We start from the raw sequence: 25,872 nt of genomic DNA on the forward strand, positions 1-25,872 counted from the left end.
TTCTGTCGCCCAGGCAGGAGTACAGTGGCACAATCTCAGCTCACTGCAACCTCCGCCTTCTGGGTTCAAGCGATTCTCCTGCTTCAGCCTCCCGAGTAGCTGGGATTACAGGCATGCGTCACTACACCCAGCTAATTTTTGTATTTTTTTAATAGAGTTTTTTTTTTTTTTTTTTTAATAGAGATGGAGTTTTGCGGCCTGGCACGGTGGCTCATGCCTGTAATCCCAGCCCTTTGGGAGGCCGAGGTGGGTGGATCACGAGGTCAAGAGATCAAGACCAGCCTGGCCAAGATGGCGAAACTCCATCTCTACTAAAAATACAAAAAAAAAAAAAATTAGCCAGGCAAGGTGGCAGGTGCCTGCAATCCCAGCTACTCAGGCGGCTGAGGCAGGAGAATCGCTTGAACCCAGAAGGCGGAGGTTGCAGTGAGCTGAGATCGTGCCAGGCACTCCAGCCTGGGTGACAGAGTGAGACTCTGTCTAAAAAAAAAAAGAAAAAAAAGAGAGAGGTGGGGTTTTGCCCTGTTAGCCAGGCTGGTCTCAAACTCCTGACCTCAGGGTGATCCACCCACCTTGGCCTCCCAAATGCTGGGATTACAGGCGTGAGCCACCGTTCCTGGCCTGTTCCGTGGTCTTTGGCCATGAGCCACACAGCCCATGCTTGCTTTTGGCGTTCGTCATCTGTCACATGGCGTCACAGTGGGGCTCTGTGGCTGTCTTCGTGTGATTAGTCCCAGACTCTGCCCAAGGCAGGCCATGAAGAAGGGTGTAGGTCATGGGCCAGGGCCTGCAGCCGCTTTGCGATTACAGGCTGGTGTGAGAACCACTCAGTCGTGGTGGTTCTGAGGCAGCGAGGCACCTGCCAAAGTCCTGGGACTTGCAGCCCTAGGGTCCTGGGTTTGAAGCCCAGTCTCACACGAAGTGGCTGAGCGTATTTTGTTCTTCAGACGCTCCACGTCTTACATTCTCCATCTGAGTAAACCAGGGACACCAGCAGCACCACCACCACGGGGTCATGGTGGGGATGGAACGAGTTAATACACGTGAAGCATGAAGCATCTGAGAGGAGCCGATGGGCACAGCCGAGCAAGTGGTGGGGCAGTGGCCTCGTGGCAAGCCCAGGGGCCTGCGTCTGCTGGCTCCTCTTTGTCTTTGTTTTTTCTCAGCTTCTCAGAAGGGCCTGGGGCCCACTGGGGCAAAGCTTCCATCTGATCCTTTTCCAGTGGGAAGATGACTCACTTGTCAGGAGTTCCCAGGGTGACAGGAGACACCTTCTCATTTTATAACATGTTTACTTTTTTTTTTTCTTTTGAGATAGAGTCTCACTCTGTCGCCCAGGCTGGAGTACAGTGGTACAATCTCAGCTCACTGCAACCTCACGCCTCCCAGGTTTGAGCGATCTGCCTACCTCAGCCTCCCAAGTAGCTGGGATCACAGGCGCCCACCACCATGCCTGGCTAATTTTTTTATTTTTAGTAGAGATGGGGTTTTACCTTGTTGGCCAGTCTGGTCTCTAACTCCTGACCTCAGGTGATCCACCCACCTTGGCCTCCCAAAGTGCTAGGATTACAGAAGGTGAGCCACTGTGTGCAGCCTAAAAACAAAACTTTTTTTTTTTTTTAAGATGGGATCATGGCTCACTGCAACCTCAACCTCCTGGGCCCAAGCGATCCTCCCGCCTCAGCCTCCTGAGTAGCTGAGACTATAGGTACACACCACACCGGGCTAATTTTTCTTTTTTGTAGAGGCAGGGTTTCACCATGTTGCCCAAGCTGATCTCAAATTCCTGGGCTCAAGTGATCTGCCTGCCTCAGCCTCCCAAAGTGCTGGGACTACAGGTGTCAGCCACCATGCCCGGCCATGCTTAAATCTAATTACACTTTGCCAGCCCCCAGATGGCCAGGCCCAAGGAGCATTTCCCTGAGTGGACTCCTGGGGACTGTCCTGCAGCTGCTTGCACTGTCCCCTGGGGCAGGGGGTGTGTCCTCCATGGATACACCGCACCCCCATTTCCTTCCTGATGACCCAGCCCCTCACAGTGAGAGGCCGGGAGCATGTTGCCAGCTGACTAAATACACCTTTGGTCTTTACCATCCATTTTTTTTCTAGTAACTTGATTTTTTTTTTTTTTTTTTGAGACAGTGTCTCACTCTGTCGCCCAGGCTGGACTGCAGTGGCACGATCTCAGCTCACTGCAACCTCCACGTCCCAGGTTCAAGCGATTCTCCTGCCTTAGCCTCCTGAGTAGCTGGGACTACAGGCACCCGCCACCACGCCTGGCTAATTTTTGTATTTTTAGTAGAGACAGGGTTTCACCATGTTGGTTAGGCTGGTCTTGAACTCCTGACCTCGTGATCCTCAACTCCTGACCTCGTGATCCTCCCGCCTCGGCTTGCCAAAGTGCTGGGATTACAGGCGTGAGCCACCACGCCCAGCCTCCAGTAGCTTGATTTTTTTTAGAGCAGTTTTAGGTTTACTGCACAATTGAAGAAGATACAGAGATTTTTTTTTTCCTATACCCCTTCCCCGACACATGCACGGCCTCCCCCCTTATCAGCATCCCCCACCAGAATGGAACATTTGTTAAAATTGGCAAACCGATTAGCTGGGGTGTCGTGGCGCATGCCTGTAGTCTCAACTACTCGCCAGGCTGAGGTGAGACTATCACTTGAGCCCAGGAGACTGCAGTGAGCTGTGTCCACACCTCCAGCCTGGGCAACACAGCAAGACCATCTCAAAAAAAAAAAAAAAAAATTTGGCCATGTGTGGTGGCACAGGCATGTAATCCCAGCACTTTGGGAGGCCAGGGCAGGCGGATCACTTGAGGTCAGGAGTTTGAGACCAGCCTGGCCGACATGGCAAAACCCTGTCTCTACTAAAAATACAAAAATTAGCCAGGCATGGTGGCTGGCGTCTGTAATCCCAGCTACTCGGGAGGCTGAGGCAGGAGAATCATTTTAACCCAGGAGGTGGAGGTTGCAGTGAGCCGAGATCACGCCAATGCACTCCAGCCTGGGTGACAGAGGAAGACTCTGTCTCAAAAAAAAAAAAAAAAAAAAAAATATATATATATATATAAATTGGCAGACTGACACCAACCCATCATCACCCAAAGGCCATAGTTCACATTAGGGTTTACTCTTAGTGTAGTCCATTTTGGGAGCTTAGACAAATGTATAGTGACATGGATCCACCATTATTTTATTTATTTATTTTTTGAGATGGAGTCTCGCTCTGTTGCCCAGGCTGGAGTGCAGTGGCAGGATCTTGGTTCACGGCAAACTCTGCCTCCCGGTTTCAAGCGATTCTCCTGCCTCAGCCTCTCAAGTAGCTGGAATTACAGGTGCCCACCCCCATGCCTGGCTATTTTTGTATTTTTAGTAGAGACAGGGTTTCACCATGTTGGCCACGCTGGTCTCGAACTCCTGACCTCAGGTGATCCACCCGCCTCGGCCTCCCAAAGTGCTGGGATTACAGGCGTGAGCCACCAAGCTCGGCCAGATCCACCATCATAGTAACATACGGAGTAGTTTCACTGCCGTCAAAATCCTCTGTGCTCTGCCTGTTTATCCCTAGTCTGTAGCAACCACAGATCTTTTTACTGTCTTTATTTATTTATTTATTTACTTACTTATTTATTTATTTGAGATGGAGTCTTGCTCTGTCGCCCAGGCTGGAGTGCAGTGGTGCAATCTCGGCTTACTGCAACCTCCACCTCTTGAGTTCAAGTGATTCTCCTGCCTCAGCCTCCTGAGTATCTGGGACTACAGGCACACACCACCACACCAGGCTAATTTTTTTTCTTTTTAGCAGAGACGGGGTTTCACCATGTTGACCAGGCTTGTCTTGAACTCCCGACCTGAAGTGATCCACCTGCCTCGGCCTCCCAAAGTGCTGGGATTACAGGCGTGAGCCACCGTGCCTGGCCAAAACTCTTTAATTTTTTAATTTTAATGAAGTCCAGCTTGTCAGTTATTCCTTTCATGGATTGTGTCTTTGTTATTGCATCTTTTACCATCTAATTTTTACTTTCTCTGCCATGTTTAGGTTTGTGTCTCAATCTAATAAAGAAGCCTACGTGATTTCTCTCTATATTAACAACCCATTACTAATTGGCGGGAGGAAGTTCGACCTGCGCTTGTACGTTCTGGTGTCCACATACCGTCCGCTGCGCTGTTACATGTAAGCGTCCCTAAGGTTTTGGTTCCCTCTTGATTGTGTTTTCACCCAAAACGTCTTTCTTCTTAGCACCATTGTGAGGTTTCGTAGAACAGCGCTTGTGCGGTGCCTGGCATGGGGCAGGGATTGAGGGAAGTAAGAGCAGTCAGGCCCGATGCGGATGTGAGTCATGTAAATCACACACACAAAAGCAGCTCTTTTTAGAGAATGAAGTGGTGTCTTTTCTTTGTGCTTCTCCTCAGAGTTTGAATTAATGTACATTCCCTCCTAGGTACAAGCTTGGGTTTTGCCGGTTCTGCACAGTGAAATACACCCCGAGTACCAGTGAGCTGGACAACATGTTCGTTCATCTCACCAACGTCGCCATCCAGAAACACGGGGTGAGTGTGTCCTTTCATTTGTGCTTACAGAAATGGACTGACTTTCAGGCCGGGTGCAGTGGCTCATGCCTGTAATCCTAGCACTTTGGGAGGCTGAGGTGGGTGGATCACCTGAGGTCAGGAGTTCAAGACCAGCCTGACCAACACGATGAAACCCTGTCTCTACTAAAAAAAAAATACAGAAATTACCATGGTGGCTGGCGCCTATAATTCTAGCTACTCGGGAGGCTGAGGCAGGAGAATTGCTTGAACCGGAAGGCAGAGGTTGCAGTGAGCTGAGATCGCACCATTGCACTCCAGCCTGGACAACTGAGCGAGACTCTGTCTCAAAAAAAAAAAAAAAAAAAACAAAGGTCCGATTTTGTAGGTTTCTTTCTTCTATTTCTGCAAGAACAGCGTGGGTATAGGAGTGATACTCAAAGAGTATCCTGTTCTAAGGTCTGGCACTGATGGGACTGGGGGGCTCTAGGCATCAGGCAGGCTGGCCTGGGGCACATCAGCTGAATGCCGGGGCTGGGTGGGGGAACCTGGAGAAAGAAGGCAGCAGGCTCAAGCCCTGCCTTTCTAGTTCTGTGGCCTTGGGCAAGTCAGTGTAACTCTCAGAGCCTCAGTTTCTCCATTTATAAAAGGAGATCATAGTATTACCTGGCGGGACTGTGGGAGGATGTCATGAGGTGACTTCTGCTTAGAGCGTCCCTGAGGTACCCTGCCTCAACTTACAATTTTTCAAGCTTCCAGTGGTATGAAAGCGACATGCATTCAGTAGGAACCGTACTTCAAGTACACATGCAACCATTTGGTTTTTTACTTTGAGTACAGTAGTCAATAAATTATGTGAGGTATTTCACACTTTATTATAAAACAGGCTTTGCCTTAGATGATTTTGCCCAACTTCAGGCTATTGTAAGTGTTCTGAGCATGTCTTAGATAGGCAAGGCTATGATATTCAGTAGGTTAGGTATATAAAATGCACTTTTTTTTTCTTTTTGAGGCAGAGTCTCGCTCTGTTGCCCCAGCTAGAGTGCAGTGGCATGATCTCAGCTCACCACAACCTCTGACTCCCAGGCTCAAGTGATTCTCCTGCCTCAGTCTCCTGAGGAGCTGAGACTATAGGCATGTGCCACCATGCCTAGCTAATTTTTATATTTTAGTAGAGACAGGGTTTCACCATGTTGGCCAGGCTGGTCTTGAACTCTTTATCTCAAGTGATCCGCCCACCTCAACCTCCCAAAGTGCTGGGATTACAGGCGTGCGCCACTGTGCCTGGCATTAAATAATGCAGTTTCTTTTCCTTTTTTTTTTTTTTTTTTGAGAGATGGAGTCTCGCTCTGTTGCCAGGCTGAAGTGCAGTGGCGTGATCTCAGCTCACTGCAACCTCCGCCTCCCAGGTTCAAGTGATTCTCCTGCCTCAGCCTCCCGAGTAGCTGGGATTACAGGCGTGAGCCACCATGCCCAGCTAATTTTTGTATTTTTAGTAGAGATGGGATTTCCCCATGTTGGCCAGAATGGTCTTGATCTCTTGACCTCGTGATCCACCCGCCTTGGCCTCCCAAAGTGCTGGGATTAGGGGCGTGAGCCACTGCGCCCGGCCAAATACACTTTCAACTTACAATATTTTCAACTTGCTATGGATTCATCTGGACATAGCCCCATCGGAGAGGCATCTGTACCCATTGAGTACCTATGTGAGTTGGTCCCCTTCTGAGTGCCCAGGACACAGCGATAGGCAAAGTCTACCTTAGTACCTACTCTCATGGATCCCAGAGCTTCCAGGGGAGATAGTCACCATACAATCACCCTGATGAACATGAAATTACAAACCGAGCTGCTTGCTCTGAAAGTGAGGGACACACGTCTAGAAGAGCATGGAACAAAAGAAGCCCCTCATCCAGTGGTTGGAGAAGGCTTCCCTGCAAAGCGCTGCTGGAGCCGAGATCTGAAGCATGAGTAGGGATAATCCAGAGGAGGTAGGGAAGGTTCCATAGTAGTAGGTACAGCGTGTGCTGAGGCCCTATTGCCAGCGGGAGCATTAGAGGGGCTGAAAGGACGCCAGGGTAGCAGGAGCCCCTGGCTTGAGGGCAGTGGATGGGGAGGGACTGGAGAGGCCAGCAAAGGCAGACACACAGGGCTTCGTGGGCCCGGTTCAGGTTTGGGGCTCTAATTTCACCCCAACACAAACCAAAGGTCTCGTTTCTTTATGAAAGACTCCTTCTTTGATTTGAATCTTCTTTGAATGGAAGCCTTGAATGCTCTGGTCTTTTTTCTAATTTGAGGAGAAAGAGTGAGTATTGGTATGAAATATGCATTTCTGAAGAACCTGCTGAAGAGTTTGGTCAGACGAGGCTGGACTCGGTCCTCCGCCCATCACTTACCTCTGTGACTTGGGCAGCTCACCAGCCCTCCGGGCCCCACAGCTGCCAACAGGAGCCAGGGGTTCACCTTGCTGGTCTTGGGATGACGATGGCCACCGCTTACGGAGGCCAAGTGGCTTCCACATGTGGCTGGCCTAACTCACTTCCCCTTCAGGTCTTCCTCAGAGCAAACCAAGCAAGCGTCAGTTTTACAAATTTTATTTTTTATTTATGTATTTATGATTATTAGTTTTTTTAGACAGAGTCTTGCTCTGTCACCCAGGCTGGAGTACAGTGGTGGGATCTTGGCTCACTGCAACCTCCACCTTCCGGGTTCAAGCGATTCTTCTGCCTCAGCCCCCACCCTCCCCTGAGTAACTGGGGTTACAGGTGCACGCCACCACACCTGGCTGGGGTTTTTAGTAGAGACGAGGTTTCACCATGTTGACTAGGCTGGTCTCGAACTCCTGACCTCAGGTGATCCTCTCATCTTGGTTTCCCAAAGTGCTGGGATTACAGGCGTGAGCCACTGTGCCTGGACTTTCTTTTAAAATATGGTTAATTCTCCTTTTATCTGCTTTGAGTCAGTGGTGTTTGCTCGAAGAGTTAGTAGGCTGGTTTTGTTTTAGTTCATGGTTCTCACTTTATACTTAGAAAATGAAACTGCAGTCTCCTAACAATGTAATACATTTGGGTATTTTCTAGCTCTTTGCCTTCAAAGGCAAGCAGTGTATGGAGAATTAATTTTCAGGGGTGGCAAAACAGGAAGAGCTCAGAACTGGCATCAGAACATTTGGGCTGGGAGCCCAGCCCCATCCCAGCCCAGGAGGAAAGCTTGGCCAAGTAACAGCTTCTCTGAGCCCGGCCTCCCCTGTGAAATGGGATGATAATGGCGACTTCTCAAGGTTGTTGGAGAGTTATGGGTGTGGTGCTTTTAAACTGCAGTGTGCAGCCCAGGCGTGTCTTAGGCTTCCCCAGGAAAGACTCTGAGGTAGAAGTCAGCAAGCTGATGTTGCTGCAGTGGAGACCTCTGCCCACCGTGGGGCGCTGTGGAGCGGGGGTGGCCCTGCAGAGCTGTCCTGGAGGGAGCATGGGCTGACACCTGGCATCAGCCAGACATGATATGCTGTTGCCTTGGGGAGGGCTTTCACCCTGGATTAGGCAGCTCCCTCAAGCCAAGGGCACTCCCAGTGAGGGTGGGTCTCAGCTAGAAGAATGAGTGCCTTGGTCTTGAAGGGTATCCTGGCAGCATTCCACAGCCTGTGCTGTGAGGCATAAATGATTAAGCCTGAGAGTATTAGGGAGATGAGCATTTTAAAATACCCACGGAAGGTCAAGCGCGGTGGCTCACAGTGCAGTAAGCCGAGATCGTGCCATTGCACTCCAGCCTGGGCGACAAAGTGAGACTCTGTCTCAAAAAAACAAAAATAAAAACAAAAAAACCCCACATAATAGGAGGCCCAGGTGGCCGGGCACAGTGGCTCATGCCTGTAATCCCAACATTTTGGGAGGCCAAGGCAGGAGGATCGCTTGAGGCCAGGAGTTCAAGACCAGTCTGGGCAACATAGTGAGACCTCTTCTCTACAAAAAATTTTAAAATTAGCCAGGCATAGTGGCACATGCCTGTAGTCCCAGTTACTTGGGAGGCTGAGGTGGGAGGATCGCTTGAGCTCAAGAGGTCAAGGCTGCAGTGCACCAAAGTCATGCCACCGCACTCCAGCTTGGGGGACAGAGTGAGACCCTGTCTTAAAACGGAAACTAGCCAGCCCAGATCTCCCTGGGGCAGGGGTCTAGATGTTTGCCTTGTTGCTGGATGCCCACACCCAGGGGCACTCCAGAAATGCTTGGGGGATGCAACGGTTCCACTGGGTTCCTCTGGGGTGCATAGCCTGAGGGATGCGTGCCCGCTTTCCCGTCCCCAGGAGGACTACAACCACATCCATGGGGGCAAGTGGACAGTGAGCAACCTGCGGCTGTACCTGGAGAGCACCCGCGGCAAGGAGGTGACCAGCAAGCTGTTCGACGAGATCCACTGGATCATCGTGCAGTCCCTGAAGGCCGTGGCGGTGAGTTTGGTGCGGGCGGGGGAGCCGGCTCCCAGGGCCCATTTGGGAGTAGGGGGGCTTGCTGTCTTTCTGTTAAAAATACCTGTTTTCATCCGTGCGCGATGGCTCACGCCTGTAATCCCAGCACTTTGGGAGGCTGGGGTGGGCAGATCACCTGAGGTCAGAAGTTTGAGACTAGCCTGGCCCACATACATGGTGAAACCCTGTTTCTACTAAAAATACAAAAATTAGCCGGGCGTGGTGGCATGCACATATAATCCCAGCTACTTGGGAGGCTGAGACAAGAGAATCGCTTGAACCCGGGAGGCGGAGGTTGCAGTGAGTGGAGATCACACCATTGCACTCCAGCCTGGGTGACAGAGTGAGACTGTCTCAAAAAAAAAAAAAAAAAAAACAGGCCGGGCGCGTTGGCTCATGCCTGTAATCCCAGCACTCTGGGAGGCCGAGGCGGGTGGATCACCTGAGGTCAGAAGTTCAAGACCAGCCTGGACATGCTGAAGCCCCATCTCTACTAAAAATACAAAAATTAGCTGGGCGTGGTGGTGCGCACCTGTAATCCCAGCTACTCAGGAGGCTGAGGCAGGAGAATTGCTTGAACCCGGGAGGCGGAGGTTGCAGTGAGCTGAGATCACACCATTGTGCTCCAGCCTGGGCAACAAGAGCGAAACTCCATCTCAAAAAAAAAAAAAAAAAAAAAAAGCCTGTTTTCATGTTCTTGCCACCTGCATGTCTGCCAGACGCTACAGTGTTTTCAGGAAGGGAAAGGGGCTATCTTCCAGCCCAGTGCTGTCCCGGGGTGAGCCAGGCTAGCCTCTCAGGTGTAGCCACAGGCCCTGGCCCCTTCACCCCTCTTATACCCACTAAATCAATAATAACTATTTTGGCATAAACTGATATATTGGAGATGGACTTCCAGCAGCCTCTTGTCTGTAGAGGTCCTGACTTTAGTATTTCATAGATATTTCGGGCTGGAAATGGCATGCCTCTTCTTTTTTTATCTTCACATTTTATGTTTATTTGCTGGTTTTCAGTTGGCATTCGTGTTTTGTTTTACAGTGTTAAAGCAGGTGCACATCTATTTTTAAGGGAAAGGAGAGAAAGGAACATCGGAGCACCAGCAAGCTGGCTACTATTAATATTTCCGGGGCCGGGCGCTGTGGCTCAGGCCTGTAATCCCAGCATTTTGGGAGGCCAAAGTGGGCAGATCACGAGGTCAGGAGATTGAGACCATCCTGGCTAACACGGTGAAACCCCCTCTCTACTAAAACTACAGAAAAATTTGCCAGGCGTGGTGGCGGGCGCCTGTAGTCCCAGCTACTCAGGAACCTGAGGCAGGAGAATGGTGTGAACCTGGGAGGCGGAGCTTGCAGTGAGCCGAGATTGCGCCACTGCACTCCAACCTGGCGACAGAGTGAGACTGTCTGGAAAAAATATATTTCCAGTGCTCCCCCAGCGGGTGTCTTGAGGGTGTTTTGTTACCCGCATATGACTCCTGGGAAAACGGAGGCCAAGGCCCCAGGGCTGGGAAGTAGAGCAGGTTTCTGGCCCAAAGCCCATGAAATCTCCCCGTCTCACCTATGAGGGAGGGGCAGGAAAGCAACCCGCCCACCCTCCCCAGCCCACTCCAGGAGCCCAGTCTCTCCTGTCAGTTTTGTGGTCTTTTGTTTTTTTCTCTGAGGGCAAGTATGGTCTGTCCTTCTACCTTTTGAGGTGGCCCCTGAGAGACCCAACTACTCAGACGTGGGCCCAGAGAGTGGGTGCCACATCACCGTGGAGTGTGTGTGTGGTGGGATACTTCCCATTCTTTTAACAAAGGTGCTTTACGAAACTCCCAAAGTTCAAAGAATCACCACCATGTCAAAGAGCAAAAGTAACCATGGCCAGACTGTGGTATGTGTCCCCCACATTGGCGTCAAGAGGCTGTGAGAAAGAGCTTCGCTCCACAGTCGGAAATGTGTGAAATTGGCTGGGCACAGTGGCTCACGCCTGTAATCCCAGCACTTTGAGAGGCCAAGGTGGAGGATCACTTAAGCCCAAAAGTTTGGGACTTGAGGGTAACAAAGCAAGACCCTGCTTTTTTTTTTTTTTTTTTTTTTGAGACGGAATCTCATTCTGTCGACCAGGCTGGAGTGCAGTGGCACAATCTCGGCCCACTGCAGCCGCCGATCCCTGGTTCAAACAATTCTCCTGCCTCAGCCTCCCGAGTAGCTGGGATTACAGACTTGCACCACAACGCACAACTAATTTTTGTATTTTTAGTACAGACAGAGTTTCACTGTGTTGGCCAGGCTGGTCTGGATCTCCTGACCTTGTGATCCACCCACCTCGGCCTCCCAAGGTGCTGGGATTACAGATGTGAGCCACCACGCCTGGCCAAGACCTTGCTTCTAAAAATAAAAAATAAATTAGCCGGGCATGGTGGCATATACTTGTGATCCCAGCTAGTCAGGAGGGTGAGGTGGGAGGATCGCTTGAGTCCAGGAGTTTGAGGGTACAGTGAGCCATGATCGTGCCAATGCACTCCAGTCTGGGTGACAACGAGGCCCTGTCTCTTTAATGTTTTTGTTTTGTTTTGTTTTTGAGACAGAGTCTCACTCTGTCACCCAGGCTGGAGTGCAGTGGCACAATCTGGGCTCCCAGCAACCTTCACCTCCCGGGTTCAAGAGATTCTCTTGCTTCAGCCTCCCAAGTAGCTGGGACTACAGGTGCACGTCACCATACCTGGCTAATTTTTGTATTTTTAAGTAGAGACGGGGTTTCGCCATGTTGCCCAGGCTAGTCTCAAACTCTTGACCTGAGGTGATCCACCCACCTGGACCTCCCAAAGTGCTGGGATTACAGGCGTGAGCTACTGCACCCAGCCAGCCCTGTCTCTTTAAAAAAAAAAAAAAAAAAAGGACAAAGAAGAAGAAAGAAAGAAATGTGTGAAACTGCTGTTCTGGAGAAAGTGTGATGGCATCAAGGTTGATGTGTGAACATATTTTTTGTTTTCAATTTTTTTTTGAGACAGAGTCTCATTGTGTCACCAGGCTGGAGTGCAGTGATGCGATCTCGACTCACTGCAACCTCCGCCTCCCAGGTTCAAGCAATTCTCTTGCCTCAGCCTCCTGAGTAGCTGGGACTACAAGTGCGTGCCACCACGCCCAGCTAATTTTTGTATTTTTAGTAGAGACAAGGTTTTACCATGTTGGCCAGGATGGTCTCGATCTCTTGACCTTGTGATCTGCCTGCCTCGGACTCCCAAAGTGCTGGGATTATAGGCAGGAGCCACTGTGCCTGGCTGTATGAACATATTTATATAAAACACTCTCTGTGGAGGCCAGATGTGTTGGCTCACACCTGTAATCCCAGCGCTTAGGGAGGCAGAGGCAGGACGATAGCTTGAACTCAGGAGTTCGAGACCTGCCTGGGCAATATAGCGAGACCTCCTTCTCCACAAAAAGGAAAAAAAAGACAAAAAAAAAAAAAAAAAGAAATATTCTCTGTGGAAAATTAAGGCATTGTCTTCTACTTTTACCTGTAAACATATCCACTTATATTGAGCCTCTTTGAAGTGAAAGGCTTCAGTGAAACAACCACGAAAATTAAGATGCTGGGCATGGTGGCTCATGCTTGTAATCTCAGCACTTTGGGAGACTGAGACAGGAGGATTGCTTGAGGCCAGGAGTTCAAGACCAGCCTGGACCACATAGCAAGATGCTGTCTCTACAAAAAAAAAATTTTTTTTTTAACTAGCCAAATGTGTTGGTGCTCACCTGTTGTCCCAGCCCTTTGGGAGGTCGAGGTGGGCAGATTGCTTGACCCAGGAATTTGAGACCAGCCTGGGCAACATGTGATACCCTGTCTCTACAAAAAATACAAAAATTAGCCAGGCATGGTGGTGCATGCCTATAGTCCCAGCTACTGGGCAGGCTGACCTGGGAAGATCACTTGAGCCTGGAAGATTGAGGCTACAGGGAGCCGTGATCACGCCACTGCACTCTAGCCTGGGCGACAGAGTGAGACCTTGTCTCAAAAAAAAAAAGAAAGAAAGAAAAAGAAAAAAGAAAACTATAGACAGAGGTGGCCAGGCACAGTGGCTCATGCCTGTAATCCCAGCACTTTGAGAGGCTGAGGTGGGCGGATCACTTGAGGCCAGGAGTTCAAGACCAGCCTGGATAACATGACGAAACCCCATCTCTACTAAAAATACAAAAATTAGCCAGGCGTGATGGCACACACCCATAATCCCAGCTACTCGGGAGGCTGACGCAGGACAATCGCTTGAACCCGGGAGGTAGAGGTTGCAGTGAGCGGAGACCACACCACTGCACCCCAGCCTGGGTGACAGACTAAGATTCTGTCTCAAAAAATGAAAAGAAGGGGCTGGCTGTGGTGGCTCACACCTGTAATCCCAGCACTTTGGGAGACCAAGGCGGGCGGATCACAAGGTCAGAAGATCAAGACCATCCTGGCTAACATGGTGAAACCCCGTCTCTACTAAAAATACAAAAAATTAGCTGGGCATGGTGGCAGGCACCTGTAGTCCCAGCTGCTCGGGAGGCTGAGGCAGGAGAATGGTGTGAACCCGGGAGGCGGAGATTGCAGTGAGCCAAGATTGCGCCACTGCACTCGCAGCCTGGGCCACAGAGCAAGACTCCGTCTCAAAAAAAAAAAAAGAAAAAAAGGCCCGGTGCGGTGGCTCACGCTTGTAATCCTAGTACTTTGGGAGGGCAAGGTGGGTGGATCACCTGAGGTCAGGAGTTTGAGACCAGCCTGGCCAACATGGTGAAATCCTATCGCTACTAAAAATACAAAATTAGCTGGGTGTGGTGGTGCACGCCTGTGATCCCAGCTATTTGGGAGCCTGAAGCAAGAGAATCGCTTGAACCTGGGAGGTGGAATTTGCAGTAAGCCAAGACCGTGCCATCGCACTCCAGCCTGGGCAACAAGAGCAAAACTCCATCTCAAAAAAAAAAAAAAAAAAAGAAAGAGATGATGTCGGGTGGGTGCCTTGACTTTCTGCACTTTGAGTGTAGCTCTTCCTGCTTTCAAAGTGGTGCATGAGCATGGTGTGTGGGTTCGTTCTGTGTCTTTGGCTCACAGTGAGGATTCGACAGAAAAAACTCAGGACCTAGTTCATTGCTGGAGATACATCTTAGGGGCAGAGTGCCCCATCTCTTGTCCCACTGAAGCTCCTTATACCTTGGTGGCTTGGGTTGCAGCTTGGGTGGCAGGTAACAAGTGTGGAGTTCAGATCTGATTCCATGCCAGGCCCCACCATATCCCGACAGGGGACTTTGCTCAAGAGCCCACTCTTGCTGGGCCTCAGATGCCTCATCTGTGAAACCTTGACCCTGACAGCAGTGTCACGGCGTATACGTGAACAGTGCTCTGCAGAGACTGACTTCATGATTGGGAAGAGTTAAATTCCGCTAATCTGTTAACACATGATTGTGTGAATTCTAATACCAGATTAACCCGCCCTTTGTTCTCTCTCCCTCCCCAGCCCATTTTGGTAGAGCTTTGAGAAAAAGTTAGCTGTTTAATCAAGGAAACCTGTATTCCTTCAAGCCTGGCCCTCTGGCAGGTGCCTCAGAACGACTCCTTCTGGGCCTCAGTTTCCTGAACTGAAAAGCTGTTATGATAGATTTCTAAGGCTCTGCGAGCCTTTGGGAGCAGGAATTTATTTATTCAGTTTTTATTCACTTAGCAAATATTTCATCACCTGGTTTTTACCAGGCATGTTGTCCTCAGAGTGCGGCAGACAAGGAAACAGGCACATGGGAGGGGCCTGGTGCAGGACGGGAGGTGGCTCTGAGACCCCTCGAGGAACCCAAACCTGCAGCATGAGACTGGACAGAGATGCTGAGAGCTACGCGATGCAGGCAGCCTGCTCAGGGCTGGAGGCAGAGCGGGGTTTGGAGAATGACAGTCAGGCTAATGACTTCCTGCCTTACATTTTCTGGGACAGTCATCTGGGCACTGGCCTGGATGAGTATACCAGGCTTTTAGTTTAAATGTAATTCCACTAACTTACATGAGGAGGCAGCCAACCAGAGCCTCCGTTTCCCTCAGTGAGTGAGGAGGGTGGACCGGGCTCTCTCCTTCCCAGAGTTTCTAGCTTCAAGTGTTTTGTTGAAGGGGAGTCTGATGCCCTCTATCGTGTGACAAGACCTCCCTACCCCATCTCTGTGCTTCACTGACTATAGGGTGCACAAGTCTCTCTGTTTTTTTTTTTTTTTTCTGAGACAAGAGTCTCACTCTGTCGCCCAGGCTGGAGTGCAGTGGTGTGATCTTAGCTCACTGCAAGCTCCGCCTCCTGGATTCACGCCGTTCTCCTGCCTCAGCCTCCCGAGTAGCTGGGACTACAGGCGCCCGCCGCCACGCCTGGCTAATTTTTTGTATTTTTAGTAGAGATGGGGTTTCACCGTGTTAGCCAGGATGGTCTCGATCTCCTGACCTCGTGATCTACCCGCCTCAGACTCCCAAAGTGCTGGGATTATAGGTGTGAGCCACCGCGCCCGGCCAGGTTGCACAAGTCTCTGAGGAGCCTGTAAAACTGTGGTGCGTCTCCAGAGGTTGAATCCAGGCAGGCTGGGGAGGGCCCAGGAATCTGCATCATAAGCAGCTGGCTTTGGGGGGCTCTTTTGTGTTGTTTTTTTTTTTTTTTTTGAGACGGAGTTTCACTCTTGTTGCCCAGGCTGGAGTGCAGTGGCGCAGTCTCGGCTCACTGCAACCTCCGCCTTCTGTGTTCAAGTGATTCTCCTGTCTCAGCCTCCCAAGCAGCTGGAATTACAGGCACCCACCACCACGGCCCACTAATTTTTTGTATTTTTAGTAAGACAGGGTTTCACCATGTTGGCCAGGCTGGTCTCGAACTCCCGACCTCAGGTGATCCACCCACCTCCACCTCCCAAAGTGCTGGGATTACAGACATCAGCCACTGCGCCCAGCCAGTTTTCTTTTTTTTGTTTGTTTGCTTTTAAGTGACAGGTTCTTGCCCTGTCACCCAGGCTGGAGTGCAGTGGCATGATCATGGCTCACTGTACTCCAGCACTCTCCTCTTCCTCCAAGCCTCCAGCCGTCCTGAGTAGCTGGGACTACTGGCACATACCACCACACCCAGCTAAATTTTTTATTTTTTGTACAGGCGGGGGTCTCGCTGTGTTGCTCAGGCTGGTCTCAAGCTCCTGGGCTCAAGTGATCCTCCCACCTTGGCCTCCCAAAGTGCTGGGATTACAGGCATGAGCCACTGCACCCAGCCTCAGGTGGTGTTATTTATGTATCTGGAGAACAGTTAATCTAAGGTGTATCTAAGTGAAATGGAATTGAAAATTACAAAGGAAATTCAAAAATTTGTATTTAAATGGATTTACTGTTGTCACAGGGAACAGAGGTTAATAGTCTGGCACCCGGATCCCTAAGGGCCTGGGAAGGGGTGACGGGCAGCCTGGTGGACAGTTTGTGTTTGTCTGTAATAAGGCTGCACAGACCTTCACTGCAGGTTCTGGGCTTGGAGCTGGACATCTGTCCACTCTGATGACAGTCTCACGCCGACAGAGGGGTTGGGTGCTAGTCAAGCCTCTGATGAGTGAGATGCAGAGATGCTCGTTACGGCTTCATCAGTTCCCTCTATCAGGCTAAGGAAAGTGCCCAATCTCTGAGCTCTGCGGGAGGAAGAGGGAGAGGAGGGAGGAAGCGTTTGTGGTGGAGGGTGGGAACCCCTGCTGTGGGAGGTCGGGACCGTGGGACGACCCTGCTTGTCTCTGTGGCGTTGGTCTCGGCTGCGCCCTTCGATGCTGGCCATGTCACCCACTGGTCACTCTCTCTCCAGCCGGTGATGAACAATGACAAGCACTGCTTTGAATGCTATGGCTACGACATCATCATCGACGACAAGCTGAAGCCCTGGCTGATCGAGGTAACTGCGGGAGCACCTGCACCTGGTCACCACACACAGCCCCCGACACGCTTCTGCCCCAATTCGGGCCCAGCAGTCCCCCAGGCCCCAGATGTTTCTCAGGCCAGGCAGGAAGGGGACTGATGCTCAGGTTTGATTGTTTGCTGATGATTAAGGTATAAGCACATTCCTGCCTTGCTCCCCTCCCAGAGCCCAGCCTACGACAGGGAGCTGTGGCCCATCTCACATGAACCTGGTGGCTACGACACCTCCAGGGTGCGTCTGGGCTAGTCCGTCCTCCCTCAGTCCTGCACCCTGTCCCCCAGGCCCTCCGCTGTCCTCATGGGTGACAGTGTTCCCATCTAGGAAAGCAGCTCACAACCTCGGCAGCCCTTGGCCAGCAGGAGCACACTCTCCTGAGGGAAGGAACGCCCCTGCTGTTCTTCGGCATATATGAAGGTAGAGTTTGGAAGTGGATTCCTCTGCCTCTTTCAATGGGTAGAGAGGATGTCGTGGTGGCTATCTGTTTAGCGCTGCCTCCTGACACCAAGCCTGGCTGGTGCGACCTCAGCCACAGTGGGCGCTGGCGCACTTCTCAGAGGCCCCAGCTTCAAACCCACCTCGCCCACCCGTTGTTCTGGAGCCAGGAGGAGGAGCTTCAGGCCTCCAAGGGGACAAAAGAACTCCAGCTCTATTGGTTCATCTCCCTGCACGCCCTCCCAACCAAGTTCATTCGCCAGTGGATGGCTTGGGCCCTTCATCTCGGTCACATTTTGAGCCAGGACACCCAAGTCCACAATAGCAGGTTGTAGGGACTAGTTCCCTGTGGGTAGAGTCATGAGAACCCCTGCAGGAAGCTGCTGAAGAGCCAAGTGAGCTGGTTCCATCATGGCATCTTCCAGGCATATCCTTCTGCCACCAAAGCTGGGTGTAGACAGCCAGTGTTTGTACTTTCTTGTCCTCCATGTTAAACAGAATAACGAGGCCGGGCATGGTGGCTCACTCCTGTAATCCCAGCACTTTGGAAGGCCAAGGCGGGTGGATCACCTGAGGTCAGGAATTCAAGACCAGCCTGGCCAACATGGCAAAACCCCGCCTCTACTAAAAATAAAAAAATTGGCCAGGTGTGGTGGTGTGCACCTGTAATCCCAGCTACTGGGGAGGCCGAGGCAGAAGAATGGCTCGAACTGGGGAGGCTGAGGTTGCAGTGAGCTGAGATCGCGCCACTGCATTCCAACCTTGGGTGACAGAGGGGAGACTTTGTCTCAAAAACAAACAAAAAAAACAAAAACAGAGTGACTTGAATGGAAGTCTCTCCTGGATGAACTAGGATCTTAATTGTGAACTTTTTTTTTTTTTTTTTTTTTTTTGAGACGGAGTCTTGCTCTGTCACCGAGGCTGGAGTACAATGGCACAATCTCGGCTCACTGCAACCTCCGCCTCCCGGGTTTAAGCAATTCTCCTGCCTCAGCCTCCTGAGTAGCTGGGATTACAGGTAACTGCCACCACGCCTGGCTAATTTTTGTATTTTTAGTAGAGATGGGGTTTTACCATGTTGGTCAGGCTGGTCTTGAACCCCGGACCTCAAGTGATCTGCCCACTGCAGCTTCCCAAAGTGCTGGGATTACAGGCTTGAGCCACCATGCCTGGCCTGGGTTTTTTTTTTTAAGAGACCAAGTCTCGCTCTGTGTTCCAGGCTGGAGTGCAATGTCACCATCGTTGCTCGGCGCAACTTCAACTCCTGGGCTCGAGTGATCTTTCTCACCTCAGCCTTCTGTGTAGCTGGGACAATAGGTGTCTGCCACTCTTCCCAGATAATTTTTTTTTTTTTTTTTGGTAGAGATGGAGTCTCGCTGTGTTGCCTAGGCTAGCCTCGAACTCCTAGCTTCAAGTGATCCCTCCACCTTGGCCTCCCAAAGTGCTGGGGTTATAGGTGTGAGCCACTGCACACAGCCTAAAACAATTCTTTTTTTTTTTTGGAGACAGAGTCTCACTCTGTGACCCAGGCTGGAGTGCGGTGGCGTGATCTCAGCTCACTGCAACCTCCGCCTCCTGGGTTCAAGCGATTCTCCTGTCTCAGCCTCCCAAGTAGCTGGGATTATAGGTGCCCGCCACCACTCTTGGCTAATTTTATTTTTAGTAGAGACAGGGTTTCACCATGTTGGCCAAGCTGGTCTCGAGCTCTTGACCTCATGATCCACCCGCCTCAGCATCCCAAAGTACTAGGATTACAGGCATGAGCCACCGTGCCCGGCCCCTAATAATAATTCTTAATCTTCATGTATTCATAATAAGAATTATAGTATTATGGTATACTACAGTGGTCATTTTTGGGACAATGAGATCTGTGCAATTCTTTGGCACAGTACATATTCAATGCCCTGCTAGCAGCACAGACAGGCAGTCTGACTGGGAGAAACCTGAACAGCTTACAAATTTGCTCCCTCTAATCCCCCATGGCCTGAAACAGCTAACCACGGTCATTAGAACAGTGCCTAAAATATAAGTAAATAAGTAGTGACTGGCCGGGCACGGTGGCTCACACCTGTAACCCCAGCACTTTCGGAGGCCGAGGCGGGCAGATCCCCTGAGGTCAGGGGTTCAAGACCGGCCTGACCAACATGGTGAAACCCTGTCTCTACTAAAAATACAAGTATTAGCCAGGCGTGGTGGTGCGTGCCTGTAATCCCAGCTACTCGGGAGGCTGAGGCAGGAGAATTGCTTGAACGTGGGAGGCAGAGGTCGCAGTGAGCCGAGATCGCACCACTGCACTCCAGCCTGGGTGACAGAGCAAGCCTCTGTCTCAAAAAAAAAAGTAGTGACTGAGAGCCTATGGGACTCTCCACAGAACAAAGCAAATGTTGTCATTTTAATGTGCGGATTTTGTGACATTGCTTAGCTTCTCAGAGGCCTTATGGGACCACCTTTCCATGTGTTGGAAGGATTCATCATTTGAGTGAGAATGCTGCTTTATTGATGAGATATTACTCTCTTAGCAAAAAGGGAGCCCATTGTCTTTCACTTAAACCCACACTGCTGCTTGGGCAGGGTCATTTGGGTCACTGATTCTAACAAACCCCTGTGGGGCTCTTGGTTCTTAGGACAGAACCAGTCACACAGGTAGGCACTGATAATATGTTTGTGACATACACTAGCCCAAAATGTTTGTGTGATCTCTGATTTGTAGATCCTAATTCTAATCCTACCTTTAAGTATTACTTACGTTTCATTGAACAGCTAATAAAAGTGGATCACAAAGTGCTTCCTATCTAAGGTGCTCTGACGGTATTAGATAGTAGCAATATTAAATAACCATTTGCCAGGCGCGGTGGCTCACACCTGTAATCCCAGCACTTTGGGAGGCCGAGGTGGGAGGATCACCTGAGGTCAGGAGTTCAAGACCAGCCTGGTCAACGTGGTGAAACCTCATCTCTAATAAAAATACAAAAAATAGCTGGGCGTGGTGGTGTGCGCCTGTAGTCCCAGCTACTCCGGAGGCTGAGGCAGGAGAATCGCTGGAGCCCGGGAGGCAGAGGTTGCAGTGAACTGAGATCGCGCCACTGCACTCCAGCCTGGGCAACAAGAGCGAAACTCCATCTCAAAAAAAAGAAAAAAAAAAAAAGACTTGACAAGTGGGTAACAGCCAGCATCTCCTTCTGCAGTGCACGTTTTCACTCCAAAAGAGCGAGAGACACAGGTGAGGAACGTGGATCTTTCGTCTCACAGGTGAACGCGTCCCCGTCTCTCACGTCCAGCACTGCCAACGACCGAATCCTCAAGTACAACCTGATTAACGACACCCTCAACATCGCCGTCCCGAATGGCGAAATCCCAGACTGCAAATGGAACAAGTCGCCCCCAAAGGAAGTCCTCGGCAATTACGAGATTCTGTAAGTTTGCGTGCGACTGTGCGCTTGTCCTTCTGTGTTTCCGAATGGCGTGTGCCATAGCCCAGCTTGGATTTCTGGGCATATGAGGATTCTCCTTATTTGGGCAGAGTGTTTCATTTACTAATGACATGATGGGATAGATCGTGTTGTAGCAGAAAAGCAATTTGTTTATTTTATTATTATTATTATTTTGAGAGAGTCTCACTCTGTCACCAAGGCTGGAGTGCAGTGGCACGATCTCGGCTCACTGCAACCTCCGCCTCCTGGGTTCAAGCAGTTCTCCTGCCTCAGCCTCCCAAGTAGCTGGGATTATAGGCATGTGTTACCACTGCTGGCTAATTTTTGTGTTTTTAGTATAGACAGGGTTTCACCATGTTGGCCAGGCTGGTCTTGAACTCCTGACCTCAAGTGATTCTCCCACCTCAGCCTCCCAAAGTGCTGAGATTACAAGTGTGAGCTACTGCACCCAGCCCAGAAAAGCAGTTTGGGTGCTAAACTTGATCATCGTGTATGCTCCTACTCACAACATATGTGTGCTGCACTGATCACGTGCCAGGCTCCCCCGTTGGCCTCCGGGATAGCTGGAGCAGGCTGGGTGGAGTGCATGTTTCTCACAGGTCACCTGGGCTTATTCCCTGGCTTTGCCACATAGAGCTGGGTGACAGGGAGGAACTCAGTGCAACTGTTTGAGCCTCAGTTTGTCCACCTTTAAATGGGTATAATAGACCAGGTGCAGTGGCTCACGCCTGTAATCCCAGCATTTTGGGAGGCTGAGGCAGGCTGATCACCTGAGGTCAGGAGTTCGAGACCAGGCTGGCAAACATCGCGAAAACCCATCTCTACAAAAAAAAAAAAAAAAAAATGGGTATAATAAGATCTATCTTACAGAGTGGGAAGGAAATAGCTAACTTTCGAGGGCTTGTCATGTGTCAGAAACTGTGCAGAGTGCTTTACACACAGTATCAATTCCTTTCCCCAGTAATATTTTGAAGTAGGTAAGACTATTAGCTCCATTTCACAGGTGTGGAAACAAAGGCTTAGAGCGGTTCCATGGCATATACTTGTAGTGACGAAAGTGGGAACAAAGTGAGAGCCCATCAGGAGCGTGGAGGCTGAACACAGTATGGTTCATTCATTCTGTGGTCTATTAAGTGGCCTTTAAAAAGATTGACCCGGCTGGGCGCAGTGGCTCACGCCTGTAATCCCAGCACTTTAGGAGGCCAAGGCGGGTGGATCACGAGCTCAGGAGTTCGAGACCAGCCTGACCAACATGGTGAAACTGTATCTCTACTAAAAATACAAAAATTAGGCCGGGCGCGGTGGCTCACGCCTGTAATCCCAGCACTTTGGGAGGCCGAGGTGGGCGGATCACGAGGTCGAGAGATCGAGACCACCCTGGCCAACATGGTGAAACCCCGTCTCTACTAAAAATACAAAAAAAGCCAGGCATGATGGTAGGCGCCTGTAATCCCAGCTACTTGGGAGGCTGAGGCAGGAGAATCGCTTGAACCCGGGAGGCAGAGGTTGCAGTGAGCCGAGATCGTGCCATTACACTCCAGCCTGGGCAAAAAGAGTGAAACTCTGTCTCAAAAAAAAAAAAAAAAAAAATTAGCTGGGTGTGGTAGTGCGCGCTTGTAATCTCAGCTACTCAGGAGACTGAGGCAGGAGAATCGCTTGAACCCGGGAGGCGGAGGTTGCAGTGAGCCCAAATTGCACCACTGCACTCCAGCCTGGGCGACAGAGTGAGACTCTGTCTCCAAAAAAAAAAAAAAGATTGACCCAGAGCTACACCATGGGGCCTGGGAGGTTGCCTGGGAAAAACACACTGCAGAAAAGGGTGTATAATGTAATCCTTGTAAAACATTGGCCTCAGAATCCCCTGTGTGTACATAAAGTGACATGTGCAGTGGCTTACATGCGAATGCATGAGCAGGGAAACGTGGAAGGACACACATCATGTTGTTGGCATCGATACTGCGGTCGAGTGGGCATGGAGAAGAGGGGGAAGGAGACGGCAGTAAAAGGCAGGGGAGTAGGTGTGTTAGGTTCACAGTTACATGCTTCTGTCAAAGCAAAAATGTGCGTTTCATTTAAATTTTTAAAAAACGAAGAAATATTTAGTGAAATTTACACACAACACACACAGATGTCAGGCTTGTAGCTGGTAGGCGCTGCTGGTGGGAGGATCTGAACACGGGTCCAGGACTCTGGAGCCCACGCTCAGCTGCCTCTTGCCCTTGCTGTGGGTGATTTGTGGTGTGGATGCGCATGTTACAGCTCATTGTCTGGAACAGGATGAGCAGGTGGAAGGGGAGTTTAGATGGAAGTATGCTGGGCTTGCCGGCAACCTCGGGGCCTCTACAGGGTAGTGGCTGTGAACTTAAGGGGCGACCAGTCAGTGTGTGTGGTTGGTTGTTCCCTCCCTCCATGGTCAGCTGCCCAGGCTAGGTACAGAGAAGGCAGAGGGTTGGGAGGGACCAGGATTGGGAGCTTGCGATGGCAAGAGAGAGGGCAGCGGGGACAGGGAGAAGGCGGGGGTGGGTGGCAGTCCCGCAGGGAGGTGGGTTGTTGGAGTCGGGCACTAGGGAAGTGGGCTGGGAGGAGAAGGGGCAGTGGTCAGGGAGTGAGCACTCGCCGTGGAGATAATGCGAGGGGTGACGAGGCTTGGGGACTCCCTGGGGATGGGACTGAGATGGAGTAGAGGACAGGGTCACCAGAGGTCAGGGAGTTGGGGGTTTCATCTGTTTGGTCATTGCCATCACCTGCCACCATGAACTAGGACCCTGGCTCTCCAAGGGATCTGGGGTGGTGGCCTGGAGGACTGGAGGTGACGGCGCAAGGACGAAGGTAACTGTGGTGACCAGGCCTGGAAAGAGCTGGGGGCTTTAGAGAGGAGGCCCCCTCCAACCAGGAGTATGGTAGGTGGGAGAGAAAGCAGCCTCCACACCAGGGGCTGCAGGGGAAGCAGCGTCTCGCAGGAGTCTGTTAGAGCAGGAAGGGGAAGCGGAGATTGAAGGACAAGCGGAGGGCATGGTCGGTGCGATGATGGGCAGAGAGTTCCGGAGCCCACAGAAGGTGAGTCTGGGGATGGGGTCAGACTGGGATTGGCAGCCTGGGAAGTGAAGGGTGAGATCAGGGTTGGGGATGGCAACTGCGATGGCGGCCTTGGGGGCTGGGTCCTGATGGCCCCTGTGCTGGAGGACTGAGGGGGCCTGTGAGGGTGTACGGGTTGGGGACCATTGCAGGGAGACTTGTCAGTAGCATGAGGACCTTGGGGGATTCTCTTCAGTCCAGTTGAGGGTGGTGGAGAGGCTGGCTTGTTGGGAGTGTGTGGAGCCTCTGCCCCGTCCAGCCCGTGGCCTTCTTGAGGGAGTGGGCCAGACTCGCCATTTCCAGGCTAAGAAGCAGAGGCCAGGCTGGGCATGGTGGCTCATACCTGTAATCCCAGCAGTTTGGGAGGCCAAGGCAGGTGGCTCACCTGAGGTCATGAGTTCAAGACCAGCCTGGCCAACATGGTGAAACCCCGTCTCTACTAAAAATACAAAAATTAGCCGGGCGTGGTGGTGGGCACCTGTAATCCCAGCTACTTGGGAGGCTGAGGGCAGGAGAATGGCTTGAACCCAGGAGGCGGAGGTTGCAGTGAGCTGAGATCGTGCCACTGCACTCCAGCCTGGGCGACAGAGCAAAACTCTGCCTCAAAAAAAAAAGCAGCAGCAGCAGAGGCCAGAGCCTCACTGCTTTTAGTTGAAGAGACAACAGGTGACCCCGCTCCCTGATCCAGCCGTCCTCTCCCGGCTCCTGAGGAGTAATGGAAGGCTCTTGTGTGGAGCTGATGGCCTCTAAACGCTTCTAGTCGGGCCTTGCTTCCCTTAGGCATTCAGCTGATCAAAGAACCCCAGCTCCGTTTTCAGGTGCAGCCACCTGCAGCAGTAGCAGTTGGTGCTGACTGGGAGGGCCACGCCATCTGAGCGGCGCTGCGCGTCCATGCCAGGTGCTCTGCGTGCCCACAGCAACCCCTCAGAGCCCAGCAGCATCTAGCAGAGGACACTGGCCACATGAGATCACGTGCCCCAGGCCACACCATTGGCTGTGGCCCCACAAGGCCTGGCACTTTGCATCTGCCACCTCCAGGACCCTGTTCTGAAGTTGCTGACTGTACTTTTACAGCCTTTAAAAAACCCTAACAGTGACTAGATTCTTTCTGTGAAAACCCAGAAGAAAAGCCTGCTAGAACAGGAACTTTGAAGAACCATCTTGGCTCTGATTCTCCTCTGGGTTGGCTCGGTAGGTGGCCAGACCACCCCTGGGAACAGCGCATCCCGGTGCCAGCTGCTTGCCAAATGCTCCTTTCTGTTTGTTTTGTTTTTTGAGCCACACATATCAGCACAAGTGCTCCGTGAAACGGGTCACCATATGTGATCCTTTTCTCCATTCATTCAGTAGATTCCTATCCACCAGACCTTGAGCAAGCTGCTGGGGGCAGCCACGAACCAGACAGGCAGTCACTGCAGCCCCCTGGCCAGTGAAGCAAACAGAGGGGCAGTGGAGTGAAGACATTTATGAATGTGGAGTCCCCAGGGGGGAGGGGTATCTCATCCTGTGGAGAGGGGCCAGGGAGGCTTCCTGGAGGACCCCCCACCCAGGCAGATTCCAGAGTTCCGGGGGTGTCCTGTCTGGCTTCCTTGTGTCATAAGGACTGTGGCTGTGTCTCTCCTTCGAGAGGCAGAGAGGAAGCAGGCCCCCGTGTCATCGTCCTGACAGCCGCACCCTGGTGCAGAGCCTGGATCCCTGTGGTGTCTGCTTCACAGACAGAAGTCAGAAAATGCGGCCAGGCACAGTGGCTCACACCTGTAATCCCAGCACTTTGGGAGACCGAGGCAGGAAGATGGCTTGAGCTCAGGGGTTCGAGACCAGCCTGGGCAACATGGTAAAACCCCATCTCTACCAAAAATACAAAAAATTAGCCAGGCATGGTGGCATGCACCTGTAATCCCAGCCACTTGGGAGGCTGAGGCATGAGAATCTCTTGAACCCAGGAGGCAGAGGTTGCAGTGAGCCAAGATCGCGCGCCACTACACTCCAGTCTGGGTGACCGTTTTAAAAAAAAAAAAAAGGAATCCGAAA

General features: G+C 51.3%; 1 protein-coding gene across 12 annotated transcripts in view; it reads left to right on the forward strand.

The window, feature by feature from the left end:
- The window catches only part of TTLL1 (TTL family tubulin polyglutamylase complex subunit L1), a 48,306-nt gene that overhangs the window by 20,429 nt on the left and 2,005 nt on the right, over positions 1-25,872 (forward strand). For 11 of the 12 annotated variants that reach the window (XM_055252559.2, XM_055252561.2, XM_063622981.1 and 8 more), the window contains 5 exons: positions 4,048-4,182; positions 4,451-4,559; positions 8,833-8,976; positions 16,793-16,879; positions 20,585-20,748. In XM_055252559.2, coding sequence (XP_055108534.1) covers positions 4,048-4,182; positions 4,451-4,559; positions 8,833-8,976; positions 16,793-16,879; positions 20,585-20,748 — 639 coding nt within the window. The remainder of the gene's footprint in view (positions 1-4,047; positions 4,183-4,450; positions 4,560-8,832; positions 8,977-16,792; positions 16,880-20,584; positions 20,749-25,872) is intronic. The other variant, XM_063622987.1, reaches the window with a different exon arrangement.

Source organism: Symphalangus syndactylus, chromosome 18 (assembly GCF_028878055.3).
Source record: "Symphalangus syndactylus isolate Jambi chromosome 18, NHGRI_mSymSyn1-v2.1_pri, whole genome shotgun sequence".
Taxonomy (NCBI): Eukaryota; Metazoa; Chordata; class Mammalia; order Primates; family Hylobatidae; genus Symphalangus; species Symphalangus syndactylus.